At 45.8% G+C, this 21,542-nt stretch overlaps 1 protein-coding gene and 1 pseudogene across 2 annotated transcripts; one reads left to right on the top strand and one right to left on the bottom strand.

The window, feature by feature from the left end:
• The first annotated feature begins 508 nt into the window (after positions 1–508).
• Positions 509–4,500, top strand: LOC309867044 (normal mucosa of esophagus-specific gene 1 protein). The gene is made up of 5 exons (XM_082735289.1): positions 509–733; positions 867–928; positions 1,092–1,177; positions 2,359–2,419; positions 4,111–4,500. Exons 2-5 carry the CDS (start codon positions 893–895, stop codon positions 4,177–4,179), a joined length of 252 nt encoding a protein of 83 aa, XP_082591415.1. The 5' UTR covers positions 509–733; positions 867–892; the 3' UTR covers positions 4,180–4,500.
• A 6,894-nt stretch (positions 4,501–11,394) lies between these two features.
• LOC309866600 (SAP domain-containing ribonucleoprotein pseudogene) lies at positions 11,395–12,029 on the bottom strand (annotated as a pseudogene). Its single transcript has one exon. The product of its transcript is annotated as an SAP domain-containing ribonucleoprotein pseudogene (transcript).
• Positions 12,030–21,542: the final 9,513 nt, after the last annotated feature.

Raw genomic sequence — 21,542 nt, 5'->3', positions numbered from 1 at the left:
ATGGGAGTTCTTCTGAAATGGATATTACAATTTAATTATCTCCATATGTGTGCTGCATCACACGCTGGAGCTTTTGATGTGATTGGATTGATTTTAATTTACCTGCCTGCACCTGGGAGCCCCACCGTACCCCCTGCCCCCCGCTCCGCGGCTCCTTGCAATTATGCCAAGAGCACTAGCTCGGTTATTTTAAAATAGTTAATTTTAAAACAATTATTTTAAAGCTCTTTGAGGTTCAAGCTATGGGTTAATGTGGCTCAGGTTGTGGATCAAGTCCTCCATCAGCCCCTTGCTCAGTGGGGAGGCTGCTTCTCTGCCTGCAGCTTCCGGGTTGCCTTTTAGAGGTCTCGGTTTTCACCCTGGCCAAAACCCTGGCCTTGGCCATCGGAGCTCCGCTTGTTCTCAGGCGCTCGGCCGGATCCCAAGCGCCGAAAACGCGGAGCCTCTGCGCTCGCGGGGCGACGGGGAAGGACCACGCCTGGCAGTAGAGGGCGCCAGTGCCCGCTTTCGGCTGCGTCGCGTCCGCGGGGAGGATGTCCTACAGGGGGCGCCCGACAGTCGGACGCACAGCGGGGAAAGAATCAGCCCCGCACACCCCCAGCTCGGTCCGCGTGATTAGAGTGCCTTGGCCCGGCCCATCCTTTGTGATCAGTATATAAGTGCGGACGCTGGAACCCAATTCTGTTTGGGGCGGTTGCATCGTCCGCGCGAGTGTAGTGGCCCCGCCTCCCAGGTGAGCCGCGGGAGGCTGACTGCTGGAGGACATTGTGGGGAGGACGTTGGCCAGTCGGCTTTCCCCAGGTTGAGTCGGAGTGGCTGAAGTTTGGATCAGTATCTTGAATTGTTTCTTCTTTTTTAAATTCTAGATTTGGCGTTGTACACTGAAGTCATCATGAACTTTTTCCAAATCCTGAGGAAAAAGAAGGAAGTAAGTTTTTAAGACCATTGAAAATTCTTGACTTAAATACTTTTTAAAGATAAGGTGCAGATTTTGAAGAAAAGTATTAAATGATATTTAGCTATTTGTGTTAAATTTCACGTGTTTCACACTGAAACATCGGAATATTTATCCTCCACCTGTTCTCTGTTAGCTTATTCCTTTGATGCTGATCATGACCACAGCAGCGGGTGGAGCTTCGTCTTTTGCTGTATATTCCCTTCTAAAACCTGATGTGATGTAAGTAGGCATTTATAAAAAACCTTTGTAGCACTGTTAGGTTGACCTTAGTAATGCATGGTTTCAGTTTCCTAGCTTTACCTCTAGGATAAGAATGTCAAACTTGGGACTAGAAAGCTTTCTGATAACCAGGAGACTGTTAAATTACGATGCGGATAAAATTAGTTTGTTCCTTTCATCCATTGGCCCTCTTCCGCTTGTGCAGTGAAGTAAAGTTGGATTTTTTTAAGTTTCGAAATTTAAAGTTACTAAATGGTCTTTTGGGTTATTTATCATCAAACTTAAATCATTATTTTAATGAAATTTTAAAATCACAGTTTATTAGATCTTTCCTAATGTGGTAGAGTATCCTAATGTGGTAGAGCATATAGATTGAGTTGTCTACAGTGAACCCAATCTCAGCTCTGTGTAAGAAGATCAGATAGCAGGGGACCTGGAATACGAGGAAGAGAAAAATTTGAAACTGATCTTGACCCAGAGCAGGACTGAAAAGGGGATAAATAAAGCCAGGTCCTGGCAGAGGGGACTTGGACGGTGCAGTTAGTTCACCACTTAGAGTTCAACCCCAGCCCTTCTGCCTGTCTCAGAAACCAGAGCAAGAATACTGTGGGGTTTTTTTTGTTTGTTTGTTTTTAATTGCTCTTAGCCTGACATTTCAAACCCTGACTGCTGCTCTTCAGCTTATGGGAAGGAACATCCTCCCATCCCGCCCAACAAAGGGAACACAGAGTTTCAACCCTCAGAGGAACTAGTCCTCAACATTTGAGCCAAATCCTGAGGCTCCCTTACTCAACCTTCCATCAGTTTAAGCGAACTAACTGATTAATGCCTGTTTATCAGTCTGGATCTGTTCTATGATGTCCCAGCATGTTTACAGACCCAGTGTCAGAGTTGGTTTAAATTCACTTAAATTTAGGGATGCCTGGGTGGCTCAGCTGGTTAAGGGCCTTCCTTCAGCTTAGGTCATGGGATTGAGTAGGGCGTCTGGCTCCTTGCTCAGCAGGAAGCCTGCTTCTCGCTCTGCCTGCTCAGCCTCCTGCTGCCCCTGCTTGTGTGCTCGCTCGCTCTCCCTCTCCTCTCTTCTTCTCTCTGCCAAATAAAATCTTTTAAAAAACAAAAAATAAATAAAAATGTATAAATTCACTTACTTTAGTATTTAATCAGCTTCCTTTTATTTTTAGCATTGATCGGAAAAGAAATCCAGAACCTTGGCAAACTGTGGACCCTACTGTACCTAGAAAGGTATTGCTGTATTATAAAGTGGTTTACGGGATGCCTGGGTGGCTCAGTTGGTTAACTGTCTGACTTTTGATTTCACTCAGGTCATGATCTCAGGGTCATGGGATCAAGCCCCCATGTTGGGCTCTGCACTCAAAACGAAGTCCGCTTTAGGTTCTTCTGCCCCTTGCCTCTCCTCTAGCTTGTGCTGTGAGATAAATTTTTTTTAAGGTGATTTATATTTAGCCTGAGCTTTAACACCCTTGTCAAAATGGATTTAATACCTTTTCACATTTATAGTGCCGTTTAGTGTAGTAGTAAGGGGAGTGCTGTTCAAGCTCTTGTTCCATTATTCACAGGTGATTTTGGACAACCTGGCCTTTCTGAGGCTCTCAGAATCTCTAAAGTGGGCTCAATAATAGAGTTGTACCTCAGAGTTAAGAGGATTAAAGAATGTAAAATACATAAAAACCTTTAGCATAGTGGCTGGCCCATTTGAGAGTACCTACTCAAATGTTAACTTTAATCATCATTGTAGTATTTTTATCTCATGGTATCATTTACCTAAAGTTAGTGTAAGGTCTGTTGGGAAAAATAACAGGAGCTCTGGGAAACAAGAGTGGCCTTTTCTTCAAGCAAAATCAACTAATAGGCACTGATTCTTTGAAGACTAGCAAAAATTTTGTAACATTTTAAATATTTTGGAAGTAAAGACTGAGTCTGTTGGAACTAACACTACTTAATGTCAGTCAGGAAATTTTTTTTTTTTTTTTAAACAGAACTCTGAAATAGCAGAGTTTGACCTAATGAAAGACATTTAGAATCTTCAAAACTACCTGCATCTCTAAGCAAAATAAGTCAGAGCAAGACAACTACCGTATGATTTCACTCATATGGAATTTAAGAAACAAATGAGCAAAGGGGGAAAAAAAGAGGCAAACCAAGAAACGAACTCTTAACTGTAGAGAACAAACTAGGGGTTACCAGAGGGAGCTGGGGGAAGTAGGTGATGGGGATTAAGGAGTGAACTTGCCATGAGTGCTGAGTAATGCATAGAGTTGTTGAATCATGAGCTTCTAGTAATGTAGAGAATTGTTGTATGCCTGAAACTAAGATAACATTGTATGTTAATGATACTGGAATTCAATTTAAAATTAAAAAAAAAACCAGCAAAACAAAAAAACCTGGATCCTGCAGCATTAGAAAACATGTAAAGGTAAATGAGAACCACTGAATTCGAGCTTTTTGGAAGTCAAGGACTGTCCACAGCTCTGCCCCTTTTCCCTTATTGCTTAAATCATTTGTACCTCTGTTGCGTATAGTGAGGAAGTTTGGTTAAGAGCCTGCTATGTGCCACGCCCCTGTGCTGGAGCATTCTGCGGCCGCTCACCAGGGGTAGACAAACTTTTTGAACTTAAAAGAGTTCACATAAAGCCATGGGGAACTTAAAAACCTAGAACCTGTTACATGAAAGTGGGAAAATATATACAACGTTTCTTTCTGATCCATGATACTTGGGAACCCACAAGTTCTTTAGGGCCCACATTACTGTTTTGTGCATGTCTTTAGAGATGGTTCTTTTTTATACCTATTATGGTGATGATTTTTCCAAAGGGAGTGTGGAGAACCCCAAAAAAGGGACATGAGGATGAAGGACAGATCCTAAAAAAAAAAAAAAAAAAAAATTTGCCTTTTTTTTTTTTTTTTCCTTCAAGCTTCTAACCATCAACCAGGAGTGGAAACCCATTGAAGAACTGCAGAAAGTCAGAAAAGCCACCAAATGACCAGCTTTTGCTTCTTTCTTCCAAAAAATACTCTATGAATCTAGTGGAAACATTGCTGCACAAACTAGATTATGGATACCAGTGTGCGGAAATGCTTCTGCTACATTTTTAGGGCTTGACTACATTTTTGGACTCTGGATGGGATTTATAAAAGTAGTGTAGCAATAGCCACATAGTTCAAAAATAAGTTTGTGTTTATTTTCTCGTTGTAAATTTAATTTGCATATTGGGAATTTTGTTTATGATGCCTGAATGTTATCTTAAAAGTGTGTAAAGATTTATAGCCTAAATTGTCTATAATAAAATACTACTTGTGTGATATTTTTTAAAGATACATATTTAAATGAAGGAGAAAGTCCTTTTATGGGAGAAAAACACATTTAGCAGCATAGAGCTTCATTTTTAAATTAATACATAGTGTAGGGCACCTGGGTAGCTTAGTGGGTTAAACCTCTGCCTTGGCTCTGCCATGCTCAGGTCATGATCGCAAGATCTTGGGATCAAGGCCCATATTGGGCGCTCTGCTCAGCAGGGAGCCTGCTTCCCCCTCTCTCTCTGCCTGCCTCTCTGCTTACTTGTGATTTCTCTCTCTGTCAAATAAAATCTTTTAAAAAAAAAATACACAGTGCAAATTTTGTGTAAATGGTTTTGACAAGTGTACTCATTCACCAGAAATTACATTATTGAGCCACTGCTGTTAGCTGTACACCATTCTTGTGCAGGTGAGATAAAGCAATGAACAAAACCAAATTTAGGAAGAAGATGAATAAAAAATGGTGAGCACAATGAGGAAAATGAAGATACGGGAATGAGGCCGCCATGACAATTGGTCTTGGAAGGAAGCGCTGGGATTACAATGGTGAGTAGGAATGTGGGGCATGCCCAGATGGGCCCTGCAGGTACCAAAGCTAACACAGGTACCCTGCAAGGGTTGGAAGGGTGCGTAATGGGGAGCTTTGGCCATACTTTGCAGGATGGGGACACTTCACTCTGGCCAATGGTGACCTGAAGACTGAAAGGGCAACCAAACCCAGCATGCCCTTGGGCTCCCCCCTTGACTGTTCTTAAAAATGGGACTGAGTAGGTATTACTTTCCATTACAGTTTTTTTTTTTTAAGATTTTTTTTATTTGACGAAGATCACAAGTAGGCAGAGAGGCAGGCAGAGAGCCCGATGTGGGACTCGATCCCACGACCCTGAGATCATGACCTGAGCCAAAAGCAACGGCTCAACCCACTGAGCCACCCAAGGTGTCCCTCCATTACCTTTTAAAAAAAATCGAAATATAACTTACATACTAGAGTATTCATTGATGTACAGTGCACATTTCATTGGTTTTTAATATATTCACACAACAGTTTTATAACCATCTCCATCTGACTCCAGAATATTTCCATCCCCCCGTGTACCCATTGGCAGTCATTCTCCCATCCTGACCCCTGGGGTCAGGCTCTCAGCCCCAGTCAGTCACTAATAAACTTAGTCTTAATGAATTTTCCATTCTGGACATTCCATATAAATATGTTATATAACCTTTGTGTGAGCTCCTTTGATGCTTTCGAGATTCATCCATGTGCCACATAAGCATATTTTATATAGTTTTCCACTGTATGGATACACCAAATTTTGCTTACCCATCATTTGATGGACATTTGGACTGTTTACACTTCGGCTGTTACATGAATAATAGCACTGTGACCGCCATGTCCCAAGTTTTTGTGGAACCACACATTTTCATTTCTTTGGGGCATATATCTAAATTCAACTCTTAGAGAAAGGTGTTAAATGCCAAATGCCTTTTAAAAACTGGTCTGAATGTAGCAGAAATTTAAGAGAAGGGCTATCCTCTTCCCTCCTGGAAATAACTAGCTCTTGCCAGACTTGAATCCCTCAGACTATTCCAACCTTAGTGATTCCTCAATCACCTCAAGTCTTCCCATATGAAAAGCTCCAGTAGTTGATGTCAAGATAGTACATGGACCAGTGAGAAAGCACAGTTTTCATTTGCTTAGGTTTATAAAGTGCAGAATGCTGCCATTTAGGGAAATAAACAGTCTTGTGAAGTTTGGCGAACTAGGAGAGTGAACTTGAGTGTTTTGTGAGGGGTAGCTGTACCTTGCAACCTTAAAAACACAAAACTTAATTATGGAAATGCAGTGGTTTTAAGGGGTGAACATGACAATGGAAGGTACCAGGCAGTGGGTTTGGGCCGGAGAAAACCCAAGAGCAGTATTAATACTTAAATTTCAAAAGACTTACAGATTTTATTTTTGGTTGTGTTCTTAGCATTTGCCCCAAATGTGTTTTGAGAACTTGCAGATATGCAGAGAAGTTGGCAAATTAATACAAAGAATACTCCTACTTTTTATTGAAAATTTTACTGCATTTGCTCTATCTCTATATTATTTTGCTCCTTTTAAAATGAACTCTTTGAGGGGCACCTGGGTGACTCAAGTTGGTTCAAGTGTCCCACTCTGGCTCGGATCATGAGATCGAGCCCTGTGTCAGTCTCCATGCTGGGCATGGAGCTTGCTTGAGATTCTCTTGCTCCCTCTCCTTCTCTGCCCCCTATATCAGCCCTCATGTGCACATGCTCGCTTGCTTGCTTGTTCTCGCTCAAAAATAAATACAAATAAATGAGCTCCTTAAAAATACATATAGACCTCATAAAGATTTTTATGCCTAGGGAAAGGACATGGTAGCCAATTGTAATATCATTCCTAAAAAGATTAACATTAATTCAATAATATCACCTGCCATACAACCCATTTCCATTCTCTCTAATATTAATGTCCTTTATAGCTGTAGTTCTATGTCCAGAATCCAATCCAAGATTCCCTTGTATTTGGTTGTTAGGTTGCTGTACTGAATACTTGACAAATAAGTGGTCATCAACATGACTCGGAAGGAGCTTGTGTAGAACTGCTATCCCAATGGAGTTCGAGCTGGAAAAGAGTATCTTGGGTGTGGCCTTTGAATTTTTAAAATCTGAGATCTCATAAATTAATATTTAAGAAATTTGTGCCATTACAGAGCACTTACCGTGTGGTAGGCATTGTGCTGGGTTCAAGAATCTGACGTAGGAAAGGCAGAATGCACAGATGAACATCTCAGAGCAATACAGGGATGATAAAGCTAGAAGAGAGATAAGCACAAGGTATAAAAACAAAGAAGGTGGATTCTTGAAAAACCAATAATTGGAAATCAGTTCAAATGAGGTAGAAGTACATACTTGCCAGGGCATAGAGGGCTAAAATAGCATATCTTCTGGAAACTTTTTGTTTAATACATGGAATTTAGGGGAACCTGGGTGGCTCAGTTGGGCGCCTGCCTTTGACTCAGGTCATGATCCCGGCATCCTGGGATGGAGTCTGCATCAGTCTCCCTGCTCAACGGGGAGCCTACTACTCCCTCTCCCCCTGTGTGTGCTCCCTCCCTCCCTCTCTCAAAATCTTTAAAAAAAAAAAAAAAACCATGGGGGCGCCTGGGTGGCTCAGTGGGTTAAAGTCTCTGCCTTCAGCTCTATCCCAGGGTCCTGGGATAGAGTCCCGCATCGGGCTCCCTGCTCAGCAGGGAGCCTGCTTCCTCATCTCTCTCTGCCTGCCTCTTTGCCTATTTGTGATCTCCATCTTTCAAATAAAATTTTTTAAAAAAATGAAATTTAATGTTGGAGTGTAGATTGGAATATTGAAATGTAGATCTGACCACGTATTTGTCAAGTACTCAGTAGGGCCTCTTACGCTGTTAGCTTGCAGGTACAAAGGAAGCAGAAAAGGGTTTAAGTTATGGCAGAAGGGAATCTGGTTTCCTGTTGGCTACAGCAAATAGGGTAGGACATGGACACTGGCAGGGACTTTTTGTTTGGAGGCCAGAGCCCAGCTGCTGTGGGGGTGGTCCAGGGAACAGGTAGTGAGGGTCATAACTTACCAAAGCAACGGCAGAGGGAATAGAGAAAAGGAGGATGTGTTTGAGAGCCATCGATGGGAAGACCTCAAGGATTATTGAATGTATAGATGGAGGATGTCCAAAATGACTCTCCAGTTTCTCACCTGGGTAGGTGGGTGGGTGGTGGTGCCACGGTGAATATAGGAGAAAAAAGTGGAATGTTCCAGGGAGGGGTAGATAAGGAAGAAAATGAGATAGACTTTGGAACTGTTGGGTTTGAAAGTCCTGTGAGCTATCTAGGTAGATTACTTCTGCAGAACTGCAAGGGGGTGTGAGCTGGAGTGAGCCCAGGGGCGGGTGAGACCAAGGGCGTGAATGAGGCAGCCTACAGAGGGCAGAGGGCATTGAGGTGAGATGAAGACGGTGCAGAAAGGAACATCCTCAGGAAGCGGGGACGGGGGGGGGGGGGTGCAGAAGGGGAGGATCTGGTCCCTGATGGGGACCGAGAGAAACGGTTAGGGGAGGAGACCCGGGAGATGCATCCTGGAGTCCAGAGGGGTAGGAGTGCTCTTCTGGGTCAGATCTTTATAGTTTGCAATTAAACTAAGGCCCAGAGTCCTTTTAGCTTTATGACCTTCAGACTTAAGCAAACATCTGTAATTCTCTCTCATGTGAAAAGAAGAAGTGAAGAAATTTTTCTGAATAAAGTTGAAATCATATTCCATACACTAAAAACCGGTGCGAGGTCTAATGAAATACTCATTCATCATTTTCTCCTCCTTGAGAAGATTGTCTCGTAGTTTAGCTGAGACTTTCTGGCAGAAAGAGAAATTACAGGCTCTGAGATGAGACTGCTTGGCCACTTATTGTTGCTTTGGACAAGCCTCAGATTCCTCAACTATAAAGCTGGGTTAATTTGTACCTGCTTAGGTTGATTGTGAAAATCACAAGAAACAGTAAGGTACCCAGCTGGGTGTGGACAGCACTAAGTGTCCCCCCCCCCCCTTTTTTTAATTATTTTCTCTGTAAAGTAGAAGGGTCTTAATGTATTTAAAATTATATCCTTGGGGCACCTGGGTGGCTCAGTTGGTTAAGCGTCTGCCTTTAGCTCAGGTCATGATCCCAGGGTCCTAGGGTGGAGCCCCACATTGAGTCCCTGCTGAGCAGGGAGCCTGCTTTTCCCTCTGTCACTGCCCCTGCTTGTGCGCTCTCTCTGTCAGATAAATAAAAATCTTTTAAAAAAATAAGTAATAAAATTATACTCTTCCATTAGTGGGAACGTTGCCTGTTTGAAATTCACACATCCCTACCTCTAGTTACTGGTCCACTTTGAGTGTACAACGCCCCAATTCTAAACCTTTGTGAGAGCACAAACACACCCATAGATAAATACATCTCACCCCAGCTCTCTCCTACACAAATACCTAGCTAGAGATAAAAACCCCTACATATATGCCCACATAGATGACCTCACATCCAGAAAACACATAAGAGCAAAAATATTTATATAAAGACACATCCTTAGAGACAAATGTGTGTATTTTAGTAATCACTATATTCACACAAGTACATTACATATATTTTCCCACTCAGAAGTGACGATATGTGGTTTGAATAACAAGGCAGGTGAAGCTGAGTGCATGTACCCAGGAGAGCTATGAAAATCAAATTCGATTTTCTGGTCATTGGCCCTTGTATTGTCTTTTCCCCATGCTTAGAAAGTTGCCTCAGGTGATTATGCCATTTTTCTCTAGAAACTAAAGCTTTTGTGTTTCGTTTTGTGGATGTTTTATTCCATCATTTGCCCATGTGCATACTACTACACTTTAAAGTAAAAATTAGAATAAAATTAAGGAAAACTCTGAATTTTAAAACTCTTGCAGACATGCTAAAACCTACTTTCTCATTCCCTTGGCATGACTTATAATACATATATAATGAAGTGCTGCTTATTTGGGGAGTGGGCATGCTGTTTAAAAAATTAAACTTGGGGGCACCTGGGTGGCTTAGTGGGTTAAGCTGCTGCCTTCGGCTCAGGTCATGATCTCAGGGTCCTGGAATCAAGTCCCGTATTGGGCTCTGCTCAGCGGGGAGCCTGCTTCCCTCTCTCTCTCTCTGCCTGCCTCTCTGTCTACTTGTGATTTCTCTCTGTCAAATAAATAAATAAAATCTTTTTAAAAAAATTAAACTTTGATTTTTTTGTATTTACATTAAGTAAATGTATGTGATTTTTTCCTTTACATAGTTGCTTGTAATTGTGAGGTTGATACTAGTCCTTGGTGTCTGTTAAGGCTATATTGCCTCTGGCAAGTTAGCCTTATTTTATAATACCTTAGCTTATCTGAATTTTCCTTACAAACAAATGAGAAATGGATCTGTACCACAAGGCAAATGTGACCTGTTGTTTGCCTCTTGTTTGGAGACAAGTTCATTGAGTCAACCACTGAACATTTCTCAGATTTTAAGTGTTTCAGATTTTTTTGGAAGAGGCACCATTTACTTTTTTTTTTTTTTTTTTTAAGATTTTATTTGTCAGAAAGAGAGCACCAGCCAGAGGGGAGCAGCAGGCAGAGGGAGAAGCAGGCTCCCCGCTGAGCAGGGAACCCGATGCAGGGCTGGATCCTAGGACTCCGGGATCAGGACCTGAGCTAATGGCAGAGGCTTAACCACTGAGCCACCTAGGTGTGCTGGCGCCATATGCTTTTAGAATTATTTTTTAAACTAAGGTATAGTTTAGATATAATAAAATGAATAGGTCTTAATGGTTCGGTTAGAAGAGTTTTGTTAAGTATATATATATCCATGAAGTCATCATGCAAAACAAGCTATTGAACATTTCTATCACCCCAGAAAGTTCTCTTGTGGCACTTTTGTATTTGTTTATTTGTGTGTATATATACATGTATGTATTATTTATTATTTTCTTTTCTATTTGTTTTTTATTAACAAGCAAAATAATAATCAAAAAACAACGCAAGGGGTGCCTGCGTGGCTCAGTGGGTTAAGCTGCTGCCTTCGGCTCAGGTCATGATCTCAGGATCCTGGGATCGAGTCCCGCATCGGGCTCTCTGCTCGGCGGGGAGCCTGCTTCCTCCTCTCTCTCTCTCTCTCTCTGCCTGCCTCTCTGCCTACTTGTGATCTCTCTCTGTCAAATAAATAAATAAAATCTTTAAAAAAACAAAAAACAAAAAACAACGCAAGAACCACCTTAAAGTTGTTGGAACAGCAATGAGTCAAATTGATGCTGAAGTTTCTGGATGTACCAGGGTCCATGCTCTCTCATTGCAAGGTAAGGACCCAGGCATGTGACTGTACATTTAGGTGTATGTATCACCAAGACAAGTCTGAGAGATGGAAACCACTGGAGATCAGAAAGCAGGAAGAGTTTTTTCTCATCAGGAAATCGCAAAGCGCTCTGCCCTTGGCCCTTGTATCCTCTGTGGCTCCCGTTGCAGCTGAGCTTGTGACAATCCCAAATCACTCCTTCCTCTCTATCAGCTTCTCACCATCTTCAAGACTTTCTGGAGATTATTCAAACGAAATCTTTGAGCTCTTTTCTTTAGTTTATCCAGGTTAACCATAGTCTTGGCGTCAGATGACAGGCCTTTGGATAGAACTGAAGAAACACCAAATCTCACTGCCTGAGCAACTTTCTTACTCTCCAAACTCATGGATACATGGACTCATTCAGCTCTCTTCTACCTTCTCTCTGCCTGTGGTATCTCAGAAGTAATTTTTACCACTTTCCTCTCTGCTGCCTCATCCGCAGTTCCTCGGAGGGGTTCTCCCTCCTTGATAGGTTCTTCTTCCTCTGTTTTCCTCTCCAGTACATCTTCATTTGCCTCCTCTTCAAGATATGCCTGGAGCCTGTTGATGAGATCTTGTTCTATCTCCTTGGTCTCCAAACCATGAGCACGACATACCTGCTTTAGTTCAACAAGCTTCAGCTGACAGAGCTCCACCATCTCCACACCATCTTCTTACCCTTCCAGTCGTTTTGTATGATGAATATTATAATAATATTATAATATTATAATAATTATATAATTATATAATTTTGATATAATTATATAATAATTATAATAATATAATTATTATAATTCTCTTGTGGCACTTCTATTATTTTTTTTTATTTTGATTTTTTTGTGGCACTTTTTTTATTTTTTTATTTTTATTTTTAAAAAGATTTTATTTATTTATTTGACAGAGAGTGATACACTGAGAGAAGGAACACAAGCTGGGGGAAAGGGAGAAGCAAGCACTCCGCCGAGCAGAGAGCCCAATGTGGAGCTCGGTCCCGGGACCCTGGGATCATGACCTGAGACGAAGGCAGATGCTTAACAACTGAGCCACCCAGGAGCCCTTGTGGCACTTTTTAAATTAAAAACCACCTAACTGAGGCATCTGGGTGGCTCAGTTGGTAAGGTATCTGACTCTTGATTTTGGCTTAGGTCATGATCTCAAGGTTATGGGATCAGACTCCATGTTCAGCAGGGAGTTCGCTTGAGATTCTCTCTCTCCCTCTCCCTCTGCCCCTCCACTCCTTGCGTGCGTGCTCTCTCTCTCTCTCTCTCTCTAAATATATATATATATATAATATAAATATTTTAAAACCCTCCACCAAACTGTATACTTAAAAGGGGTGAATTTGACATGTGAATTATTGCCCCCTTCAAAAAAAAAAAATCTGCTCCACATTTACCTGTGATCTTTCCTCAAGAAATAAGGTTGACTTTTTTTTTTTTTAACTACCCTATGAAGTAATCCCCTACTTTATATATTACATTTGATCTGCTTTTTTTCTGGAAACGGGAAATTGGAAGTTGCTGAAGATTGTAAGAAACCCGCTAACGAGATCCCTTGGACCAGGGCTTCTAGTTCAGTCTGTCGCTGCAGGGACAACAAAGAGGCTTCCCTGTGTGCAGAGACCTGGGAGCAGAGTCTGGATACTGGGTTTACCTAGTGTCTAATCGACACAAATATTACCCCCCACAGAGGAAGGGCTCAGGCCGGGTTCAAGAGTTACCATAGCAATGGGGCTCTGCCAGCAGTAAATCCTCTCCAGGGCAAGGCTGTCACCAAGTGAAACAGGAGAAGTTACAGTTGACTTCACAGCTGGGTTAACATATGCTTTACCAGCTGCTCTGCCACTGGTGTATGCGAGAACTCACCCAGGGAGCCCAGAACCCGCCATATCACCAGGTCAAGTCCTCCACTAGCAGTCTGCTTAATTCAGTAGAACAGTAGTTCTCAGCTATACCTCAGAACCTTCTGGAAAGCATGTTAAAATGTGGGTTCCCGGGCCCCAAACCCAACATTTCTGCTTTGGTATATCTGGGGTGGGGCCCAAGTATCTGGGCGTCTAACCTGTTCCCAGGCAAGGCTGATGATGCTGGTCTGGGCGCCACACTCTGAGCCTAGTGTTGAAGCTCTTTGCTCCTTGTGACATTCAGTAACTATAGGGGAATTCCACCCAGTGCTAAGCCATCCGTGGAACGCTTGCTCTCAGGAGAGCAGGTAGGGCGAGGCCTTGAGGACCTGGGTAGGAACGCCTCTCCCAGTCGGGCCACCTACCTGCTCGGTCACCCTGGTAGGGCCCCTTAACCTGGAAGCAGTTAATTATCAGGCATGTGAGCAGATGCTCGTGCGCTTGAGAACATCTTCCTCTCTCTGCAGAGGTGACACAACTGACCACCCTTATCAGGACAGATGATAGCGGTTCTGTGAGGGACCATCGGGCCACACATTAACGCAGCTTCCCAGCGGACACAGTGGGCCAGGAGCAAGAAGACTGGTCAGCACCTGATTCCGGGCTCTGCCAGCCAAGAGCTGCGTGACTGGGGCAAGTTTCCTAACTTCTCAGAACCTTGTCTTGCAAAGGGGGGGTCATCTCAGGAGGCAGCCTGTGGGGTGGGTTAATATTTAGAAATGTATTTGCTTTGATATTACATGCCTGCATTATTTTCTCAATTGCCCTACTTTCCTCCAGTAGTAAGTAGGGAGCATTCCTCACCTGGGGGTGGGGGCTGCAGGTGCGAACCCCCCTTCCACTGCCCAGGCAGTTGGTTCCACTGGTAAGAACGGCATCATCTGGGACCATGCCCCAAGCCTAGTCATTCTGAATCTCTGGGGTCAGGGAGGCCCATGATTCTGTGTTTTAACACATAACCTCTTCAGGTTAGTATACATGGCTAAAGCTAGAGAAGTTCTGGTCTAGAAGAAGGAAGTTTCAAGGAAGAGGCTTTGAAATCCATAACTGAGGGGTGCATGGATGGTGAGGCTGACTAAGCCTCCATCTCTTGGTTTTGGTTCAGGTCGTGATCTCTGTGGCCCTGTGTTGGGATCTGTGCTCAGTGAGGAGTCTGCTTGAGATTCTCTCTTCTTCTCTCTCTGCCCCTTCTCCCTTCATAAATAAACGAATGAATGGATGAAATTTTTTTTTAAAAATCCATAGCTCAGATGGCAGCCTGAAAGCCAGGGTGCGAATGTACGCAGCATGCTGGGAGACAAAAGGGCGTTTCTATGGAGGGACAAAGCTTGAGAAACAGCCTGGAGCTTGTGCTCTAAGCCATGGAGTCAGGAAGAATTTGTGAAGATGTAATAGCTATCTATACATCCAAAAGGAAAACCAATTCAGTCAGTGGAAAGGAGAGAGCATGAGAAGGGGTGAGATTAGATCTTCGAGGGCCCAGTTCTCAAAGTATTCCCAGCCCCCTTCTCAAAGACCCCAGGGGGCCTGAATTGCAAAGGCTTTCGAGGTCAGTCAGACCCTCTCCAGAGGTTAAAAGGAAGAGACAGACAGGAGGCATACATCTGAGGAGAAAAGTCAAGACTGAGAAGCCATCGTAGGGTCACTGGCACCCCACATTACTGAGGGAGTAGACATGGAGAGAAGCCAGTCAGAAGAGAGAAAGCGAGCTGAGCAAAAAGCCAGAAAGAAGCTCTGCTGATGGGACAGCACCTTCAGGGCCAGTAGCATCAGAAGCATGAGCTAAGTAAGAGCCCTGAATAGGCATGAGAGTACCCCAGAGGCAAAGCATTGGAGGGAATAGAGTTATCAGTCATCTCCTGATCATTGACAGTCTGGCCTCTGAGCTTCCGCTAGCTGGTCCGAGAGGGTCACTTCTCCAGACCTGCCCTTGCCCTCACCCTCCGCTGCCCCTGGGGAAGTTTTGGCTCTAGAGGAGCTGGCACTGAGGCAGGGGTCCCCTTAGGGCCCTGTGGCTGGAGAAGAGGCCTGGGAGGTGTCTGGGCTGCACAGCTCTGCACTATTGGGCAATCGGGGTGTGCCCTGAGGTTCCTGGAAAGTTGGCTCATTTCCTCATCGGTCACCGAAAACTACCTCAGACGCCTGTGGTGAGGTCAGTTTCAGTTTAAGCTGCTTTGCATAAAAAAAAAAAAAAAAATCCTCTTTCCTCTTGAACGGAAAACGGCAAACCTTGAGGTCGCGTTGAGTAAGGACAAGGTGGTCAGAAGACTCAGGTTCTCCTCTTGTTCTTCAAGACCATGGCTGGGAAATCACTCAAGCAGCCACCAGATGCCTGGCATCTCGCTAAGCAAACTCAGGAACGTGGTCCATCATGGTTGGTGGATCATTGTGCAGACCTCTTCCTCAGACCTTCTGAGTCCTCTGCAGGCTCTTCTTCCCCGTACTTCCACAGTCCTGTGACCCTTTCCTTTAAATAGTGTCATTTAAAATGACACTATCACAGTGTCATTTTATGTGGATTTGGGAAACGAATTTCCTCCCCCACAAACACAAAGCTTCATGAGGAGCTTGCTAGCAGCTGGTGTGTGCCTGGTTCACAGCAGGCAACTCAATGAATACATTTGTTGAATAAATGAATACTTTAAAATGCCTGATGTTAAGTATGCCAGAGGTCAACTGTGGCATGAGTCTTTGCAAAAAGATTCATCACTGGGTTTCGTCATTCAGAAAACCTTTGAGGAGTACCTGCCACGTGCCGTGTCCTGTGCTAGGTAATAGGAGGAGGGCGCTTACACAGGGTGAAGAAAACAGGATCTCTATCCTTAAGAATAATTGCAGCCTGGGTGGGGAGACCTTCCTAATCCTGTGGCGGCTCTGGGCCTTCCCTCTGTTGTTCTCCTGTCCAGAAAGCCATTTCCCATGTGATCACAGTGGGGTGAAGCCACGAGGCGCATTCCAGCCCCCAAGATTGGAAGAACAGACACTAAGAGATGGCTTTTCATGGTCAGGCCGTCGTGAATCATGACTTAGAACCAGAGAGGCCGAAAGTTCGGCATCAGGGAGAGATGGTCTAAGTCCATTCTCCCAGGACCCTCCAGGTAGGAGCCCAGCACTGAAGCCCAAGGCACTGTGTGGTTCCAGGAAGCCCCAAGCTCACTGCATTGAAAGCCGCACCCCAATTGCTATGGGGCAGATTGATGAAATTGTGCTCCCAGCACCTGTATGATGAACAAGGGACTCAGGACACCCCAAAAATGTGGACAGTGTCCTGTGGACTCCATACGCCTACACCATGCTGCCAATTTCCATCCCACTGGGCCCTGGGATCCTAAGAGGGTTCTGGGGCAAGGTCACGCTCCCATTGGGCAAGGATGCCGAGGTCATTGTCTGCTTTTTGTATTTATTCCCTGAGTCACTGCCTGCGCTTGAGAAGGGAAAACCCAGGCTTGCTGCTTGCAGCCACATGGCCTGGCAACACTGGCCCTGGGATCCTCACAGCCCCTCAGATCCTACTCATGCAGGGCATCCAGCGGCTGCTGAGTCTGACAGTCCTTAGACAGTGGGCCCAGGAGCCCTCTCTCCACTCTCCCGGGACATGCCGGGGTGTGTTTCCATCCCTCTGGCCTGCAGCCCACACACCATTCATCCAGCGTGCTTCCATCAGCTGTCTTCGCTGGCTTTGAGCCAGATCTTGGCTCCTCCATACTGAAAGCCAGGTGACCGGTGGCCTGGAGAACCCACACGCCGCCCCCCCCACCCCTGCCTTTGCATGGAATTTCCCCAGTAAATTGTCTTTGGCAACTCCGATGCTACAGGAAGGTCAGAGAATGCCAGGGAGGAAGTGCTAGCTCTGCCTGCACCGTCTGGGGCCCCTCCCAAGGGGACAAGAAAGCTCCTTGTCTGGACGCACGGGACCCTGACCCTGACCGGGAGCATCTCTGCTGCAGGTGGGTCTCCCTTACCCATTGGACACTGCACTCCCTCATCTCAGCAGGGATTCCCAGCCCTGGCTGCATACCAGAACCCCCGGTGCCCAGGTTGCACCCCACAGCAATTACATTGAAATCTCTGGGTGGAGCCAGGGTGGGCACCTGTGCTCTTTAAAGCTCTCCAGGCGCTTGTGGGATGCAGACGGTGTTGAGGGTCATGAATTAAGGAAATAAAACACTTCTACCAGAGCTTTCTGCTTGGGCATGTGGTGTTTGGGTTCAGATCCTTCCCTCATGGCTTATCAGTTATGCCGTTGCAAGTCTCCCTGCTCATGAAAGCCTCAATCTCCTCATCTGTAAAGTGGGCATAATAATAAAAGTGCCTACGTCGTTGGCTGGCATAGGAATAAATGCACGCACCAGCTTACACCAGCAGGTCAGTCATTTCCTTCCAACTAGTCCTCTGCTCTGCCTTTCTATAGCCCCAAACTGTAAATTCCTGAGTCTACTCCAGCTTTTGAGTTTCTAGTACTTTGTTCAGTGCTTTGCACATAACGGTCCTCAAGAAATATGAATCAGTGAGCTGGAAGGGGATTCTTGTTTTGCATTGAGACTTGCTTCCTCATAGAGCTCTGGAATAAATCCAGGGTCCATACACAGATTTTGTTTAGCCACTTATTCCACCTTTTTTTTTTTTGCATGTGTACCATGTTCCAGCCTCTAAGAATTTGAAGATAAAGACACAAGTGCTGTCACTGAGCAATTGAAAGTCTAGTGAGGACACAGATTCATGACCTTGTATTTTCTTTATTATGCTATGAAGGTGACACAGAAGCACTTCCAGCACACAGAGGAGAGGAAGGGGACCTTTGAGCTGGGTCTAAGGAGGAGCTTGCTCCATGGAGATGCAGGGAAGGCCATTACAGACAGAGGGAACAGCATCAACAAAGCCAGAGGCCCAGAGGTGTAGTGCAGTCTGAGGATGGTTTGCTATGAGAGGAGAGAGCTTGGGGTTGGGAGTGGTGGGAGATGAGGCTGAACAAGCAGGTTGTGGCCCGAAGGGCAAGGGCTTGAGGGCAGGGCTCAGAGGACACAGAGCTTTACCCCATCATGAAGAGAGGACCCAGTCATGTTTGTGAGCCAGGGAGGTAAACAGAGCACACCTGTGCTTGTTTCCTTCCATAAACCCGTTCAGCAGCCACTCCTTCCTCCGGTGAGTCCCGAGGCTGGGTGTCTCTGCTACCCCTCCTCCTGGTCCCAGCCTGGGAGAGGCCTGCCAGGTGGAGGCAAGCTTTCCCCCACTTCTGGGTCGGAAGGTCAGATGAAGGAGAGTGGGTGTGAAAGACAGTTTAGGGTGGGGGCAGCAATGATTCCTGAGAGTTTCTATTTGGGGGAGGCAAACTTTTGAGTTCAGACCTGCTGAAAAAGCTGGGGCGGCCCTGTGGAAGGGGCTCTGGGGTGGCTGGGGAGTCAGGACGCTGCCCTTACCGTTTGTTTTAAAGCATGACTCTGCCCTTGCTGGCTGTGGGACCTTGAACCCTCGATGCCCTTCAGTTTCATCAGCTGTCAAACACAGGCCATGGACCAATTGACCTTCCAACTCTGATTCCAGGGAAAGAGGAAGCACAGGAGAGCTGCTTGGGATTGGAAGGATAAGCAGCTGCAGGTGGGGGCTTTCAGACAGAACGAGGCCTCCTGGAGGGGCGGGAGGCTTTTGAGAGTGGCTGGGAGATCTGGGCTCAACCCCAAGGCCTGGACTGGACGTGAGGGAGTGGAATTCACGGCCAGGCCCAGCAAACAGAAGTCCAGACGCCTTGGTGAGACTGCCCAGGGTAAACTGCAAAAATGCAGCTGGGGTCCAGCCCTCATGGAGGGGTTCCCCTCCTTTTCCAGCTGCCCCTTGGTCCCCCAGCAAAGTGTAGCTCAGGGGGTTAAGCCCAGGGGCAGATACCAGGCTCCAAGGGGGCAAAGAGGTGGAATGTCAGCCGGGGCCAGTGGGCCAGAGAGCCTGAGGAAAGCAAGGCTGGGCTGCAGGACACCTCACTGGGCCTCTCCGGGACCAGCTCTTGCCTCCTGCTTAGTCATAGTCATTGTGGAGTCCTCGGGTTCTCACCTATCCTTGTTTTGAGAAGTATTTCCTTATATCTTTATTGGCACAAAATGCTACCATTTTTCTGAATATATGATAGATACTAAGATAAATTTTATAATTACTTTTTAAAAATGCAAACACCTTTTTAGATGTGAGTGGATGAAAAGACCTGGCAGGCGTTCACACAGCAAACACTGCCTGAGAGTTGACAGGGCTGGGTCCTGTGCTCACTCTGGGCTCTGCCTTCTCACAGGAGTGAGAGCGGGATTCCATGGAACCACCTGGAAGGTTCAGGAAAGACTCACGAGGGGAGGACCCTGAGCTGAGACCTGGACAGCTAGAGATTTGGCCAACGGAGGGAGAGCAGCAGTTCAGGAAAAGGAACAGCCTAGGCAGAAGGCAGGCACCAGAGACGCTGATTGTGGTGGGAGCAGACAGCTGACCCAGAGATGTTCTTTTTCCTGCCCTCACAACTCCTGCATTCAATTATCCATATTTGCCTCTGTTTACCATCTCTCCCCCACCCCCACCCCTCTAGACTACAAGCTCCAGGAGAGGGGATGGTGTACGTTATATTCTCTGCAGAATTTCTGTGCCCCGCACAATGCCTAGCATATAGAACAAGTGTTCACCGAAGCTGGTATTGAGTGAACAAGTAAATGGGAAATAACTCTCGTGTTAATGTGAGATCAAGTCAGAAAGGGCTTTGAAGCAGTGCCAATGAGTTGGGATGTTATCTTAGAGGCAATAGGGAGCCACTGAAGGTTTTAAATAGGGAACAACTCCGTCAGCTTTGTGTTCTAGGAATCCCATTCTGGCTTTGCCTGGAGAAGGGCTGGAGATAGAGCCCAAACGGCAGAGGCTGGTGACCTAAATCCAGCCATGGCTGTGGAGGTAGGGGACTGTACAGACTTGAGAGTTCAGGGAGATGTGCTCTGGGGGCCAGGAGCACCTGGACATCGGAGGGGGGGGTGGCCAGCAGGGGTTGCCCAGGTTGCCAGTTTAGACAGGTTTACCACTAACATCCCATAGGACTGTGAGCGCATACCATCACTGTCCTTACCTTGAGGCATTGCTATGATTTATGATCTCTTTACGTGACCCTCCCCTAAGTAGGCCATGAATCCTGGGGGGCCAGGCTGTCTTCACCGTCACATCCCACATGCTTGGCATGGTGCCCCCAGCATGTGGTCCTCCTCAGTGGGCATTTAATGGATGAAATTCTGATTGAAAATTGTATGTACAACTTTAAGGGTGGGTGGTATTACTATTTAACAAATACGTGATAGGCATCTTTTAAAACATGGGGCACATGCAAGAAAAAGACATTTAAGTTTGGGGAGCAGTGGTCAGAGGCCTGGGAGCCACGCTGGGGAAGGAAGAGAGACTTGGGGGAGCAGAATGGAGTGAGGCTTCCCTGGTCAGTGAGAAGTGCTGAGCAAAGGAGGCCTTTTAGGTTTGGCAGCTGGCACTCAGTTTGGTTTGAAAGACTAGAGCAGGTTTGGAAGACTAGATGATGAGTTTGGTATCTGTGGGACTTCTGTTTGTGACAAACTGGTGCAGGCTGGCAGGGGGGTGGGGTAGGGTGCCTAGGTGGCTCAGTCAGTTAAGCATCCACCTCTTGATCTCAGCTCAGGTCTTGATCTCAGGGTCCTCAAAGCCCACATTGAGCTCCAAGCTGGGTGTGGAGCCTACTTTAAAAAAAAAAAAAAAAAAAAGGATAGAAATTAGGGTGTCTCCAACAACTGCAGGTTCTGGAAAGAAAAAGTGTGACAAGATGTAGAGAGGAGGGCTGAGATACCCCAGAGAAAAGGACTTTTAAAGAAGAGGCTGGGAGCACCTGGGTGGCTCAGTGGGTTGAGCATTTGCCTTCAGCTCAGGTCATGATCCCAGGGTCCTGGGACTGAGCCCCGCACCTGGCTCTCTGCTCAGCGAGGAGCTTGCTTCTCTCTCTCCCTCTGCCTCCTGCTCCCCCTGCTTGTGCTTTCTTCCTCTCTCTCTCTCTCTGTCAAATTAAAACAAACAACTCCAGAGGAGGGTGCTGAGGGATGAGTGGGAGCTGGAAAGGCACCAGCAGCTCCTACCTCTGCACTGGGGTTGGGGGGGGGGTTGTCTTGTGACTTCTTCCCCCACCCTCCTCATTATTATCACCCCATCATTACTGGAGGAGAGCCACCAGCTCTGTAGAGCCTTCGCTGAAACCCCAGCTCCCCAGGATTCACCCTGGCATGCCCGACTCTTGCTCCTC

Source organism: Mustela nivalis (assembly GCF_964662115.1).
Source record: "Mustela nivalis genome assembly, chromosome: 6".
NCBI lineage: Eukaryota > Metazoa > Chordata > Mammalia > Carnivora > Mustelidae > Mustela > Mustela nivalis.
This window is presented reverse-complemented; position numbering and strand designations above follow the sequence as displayed.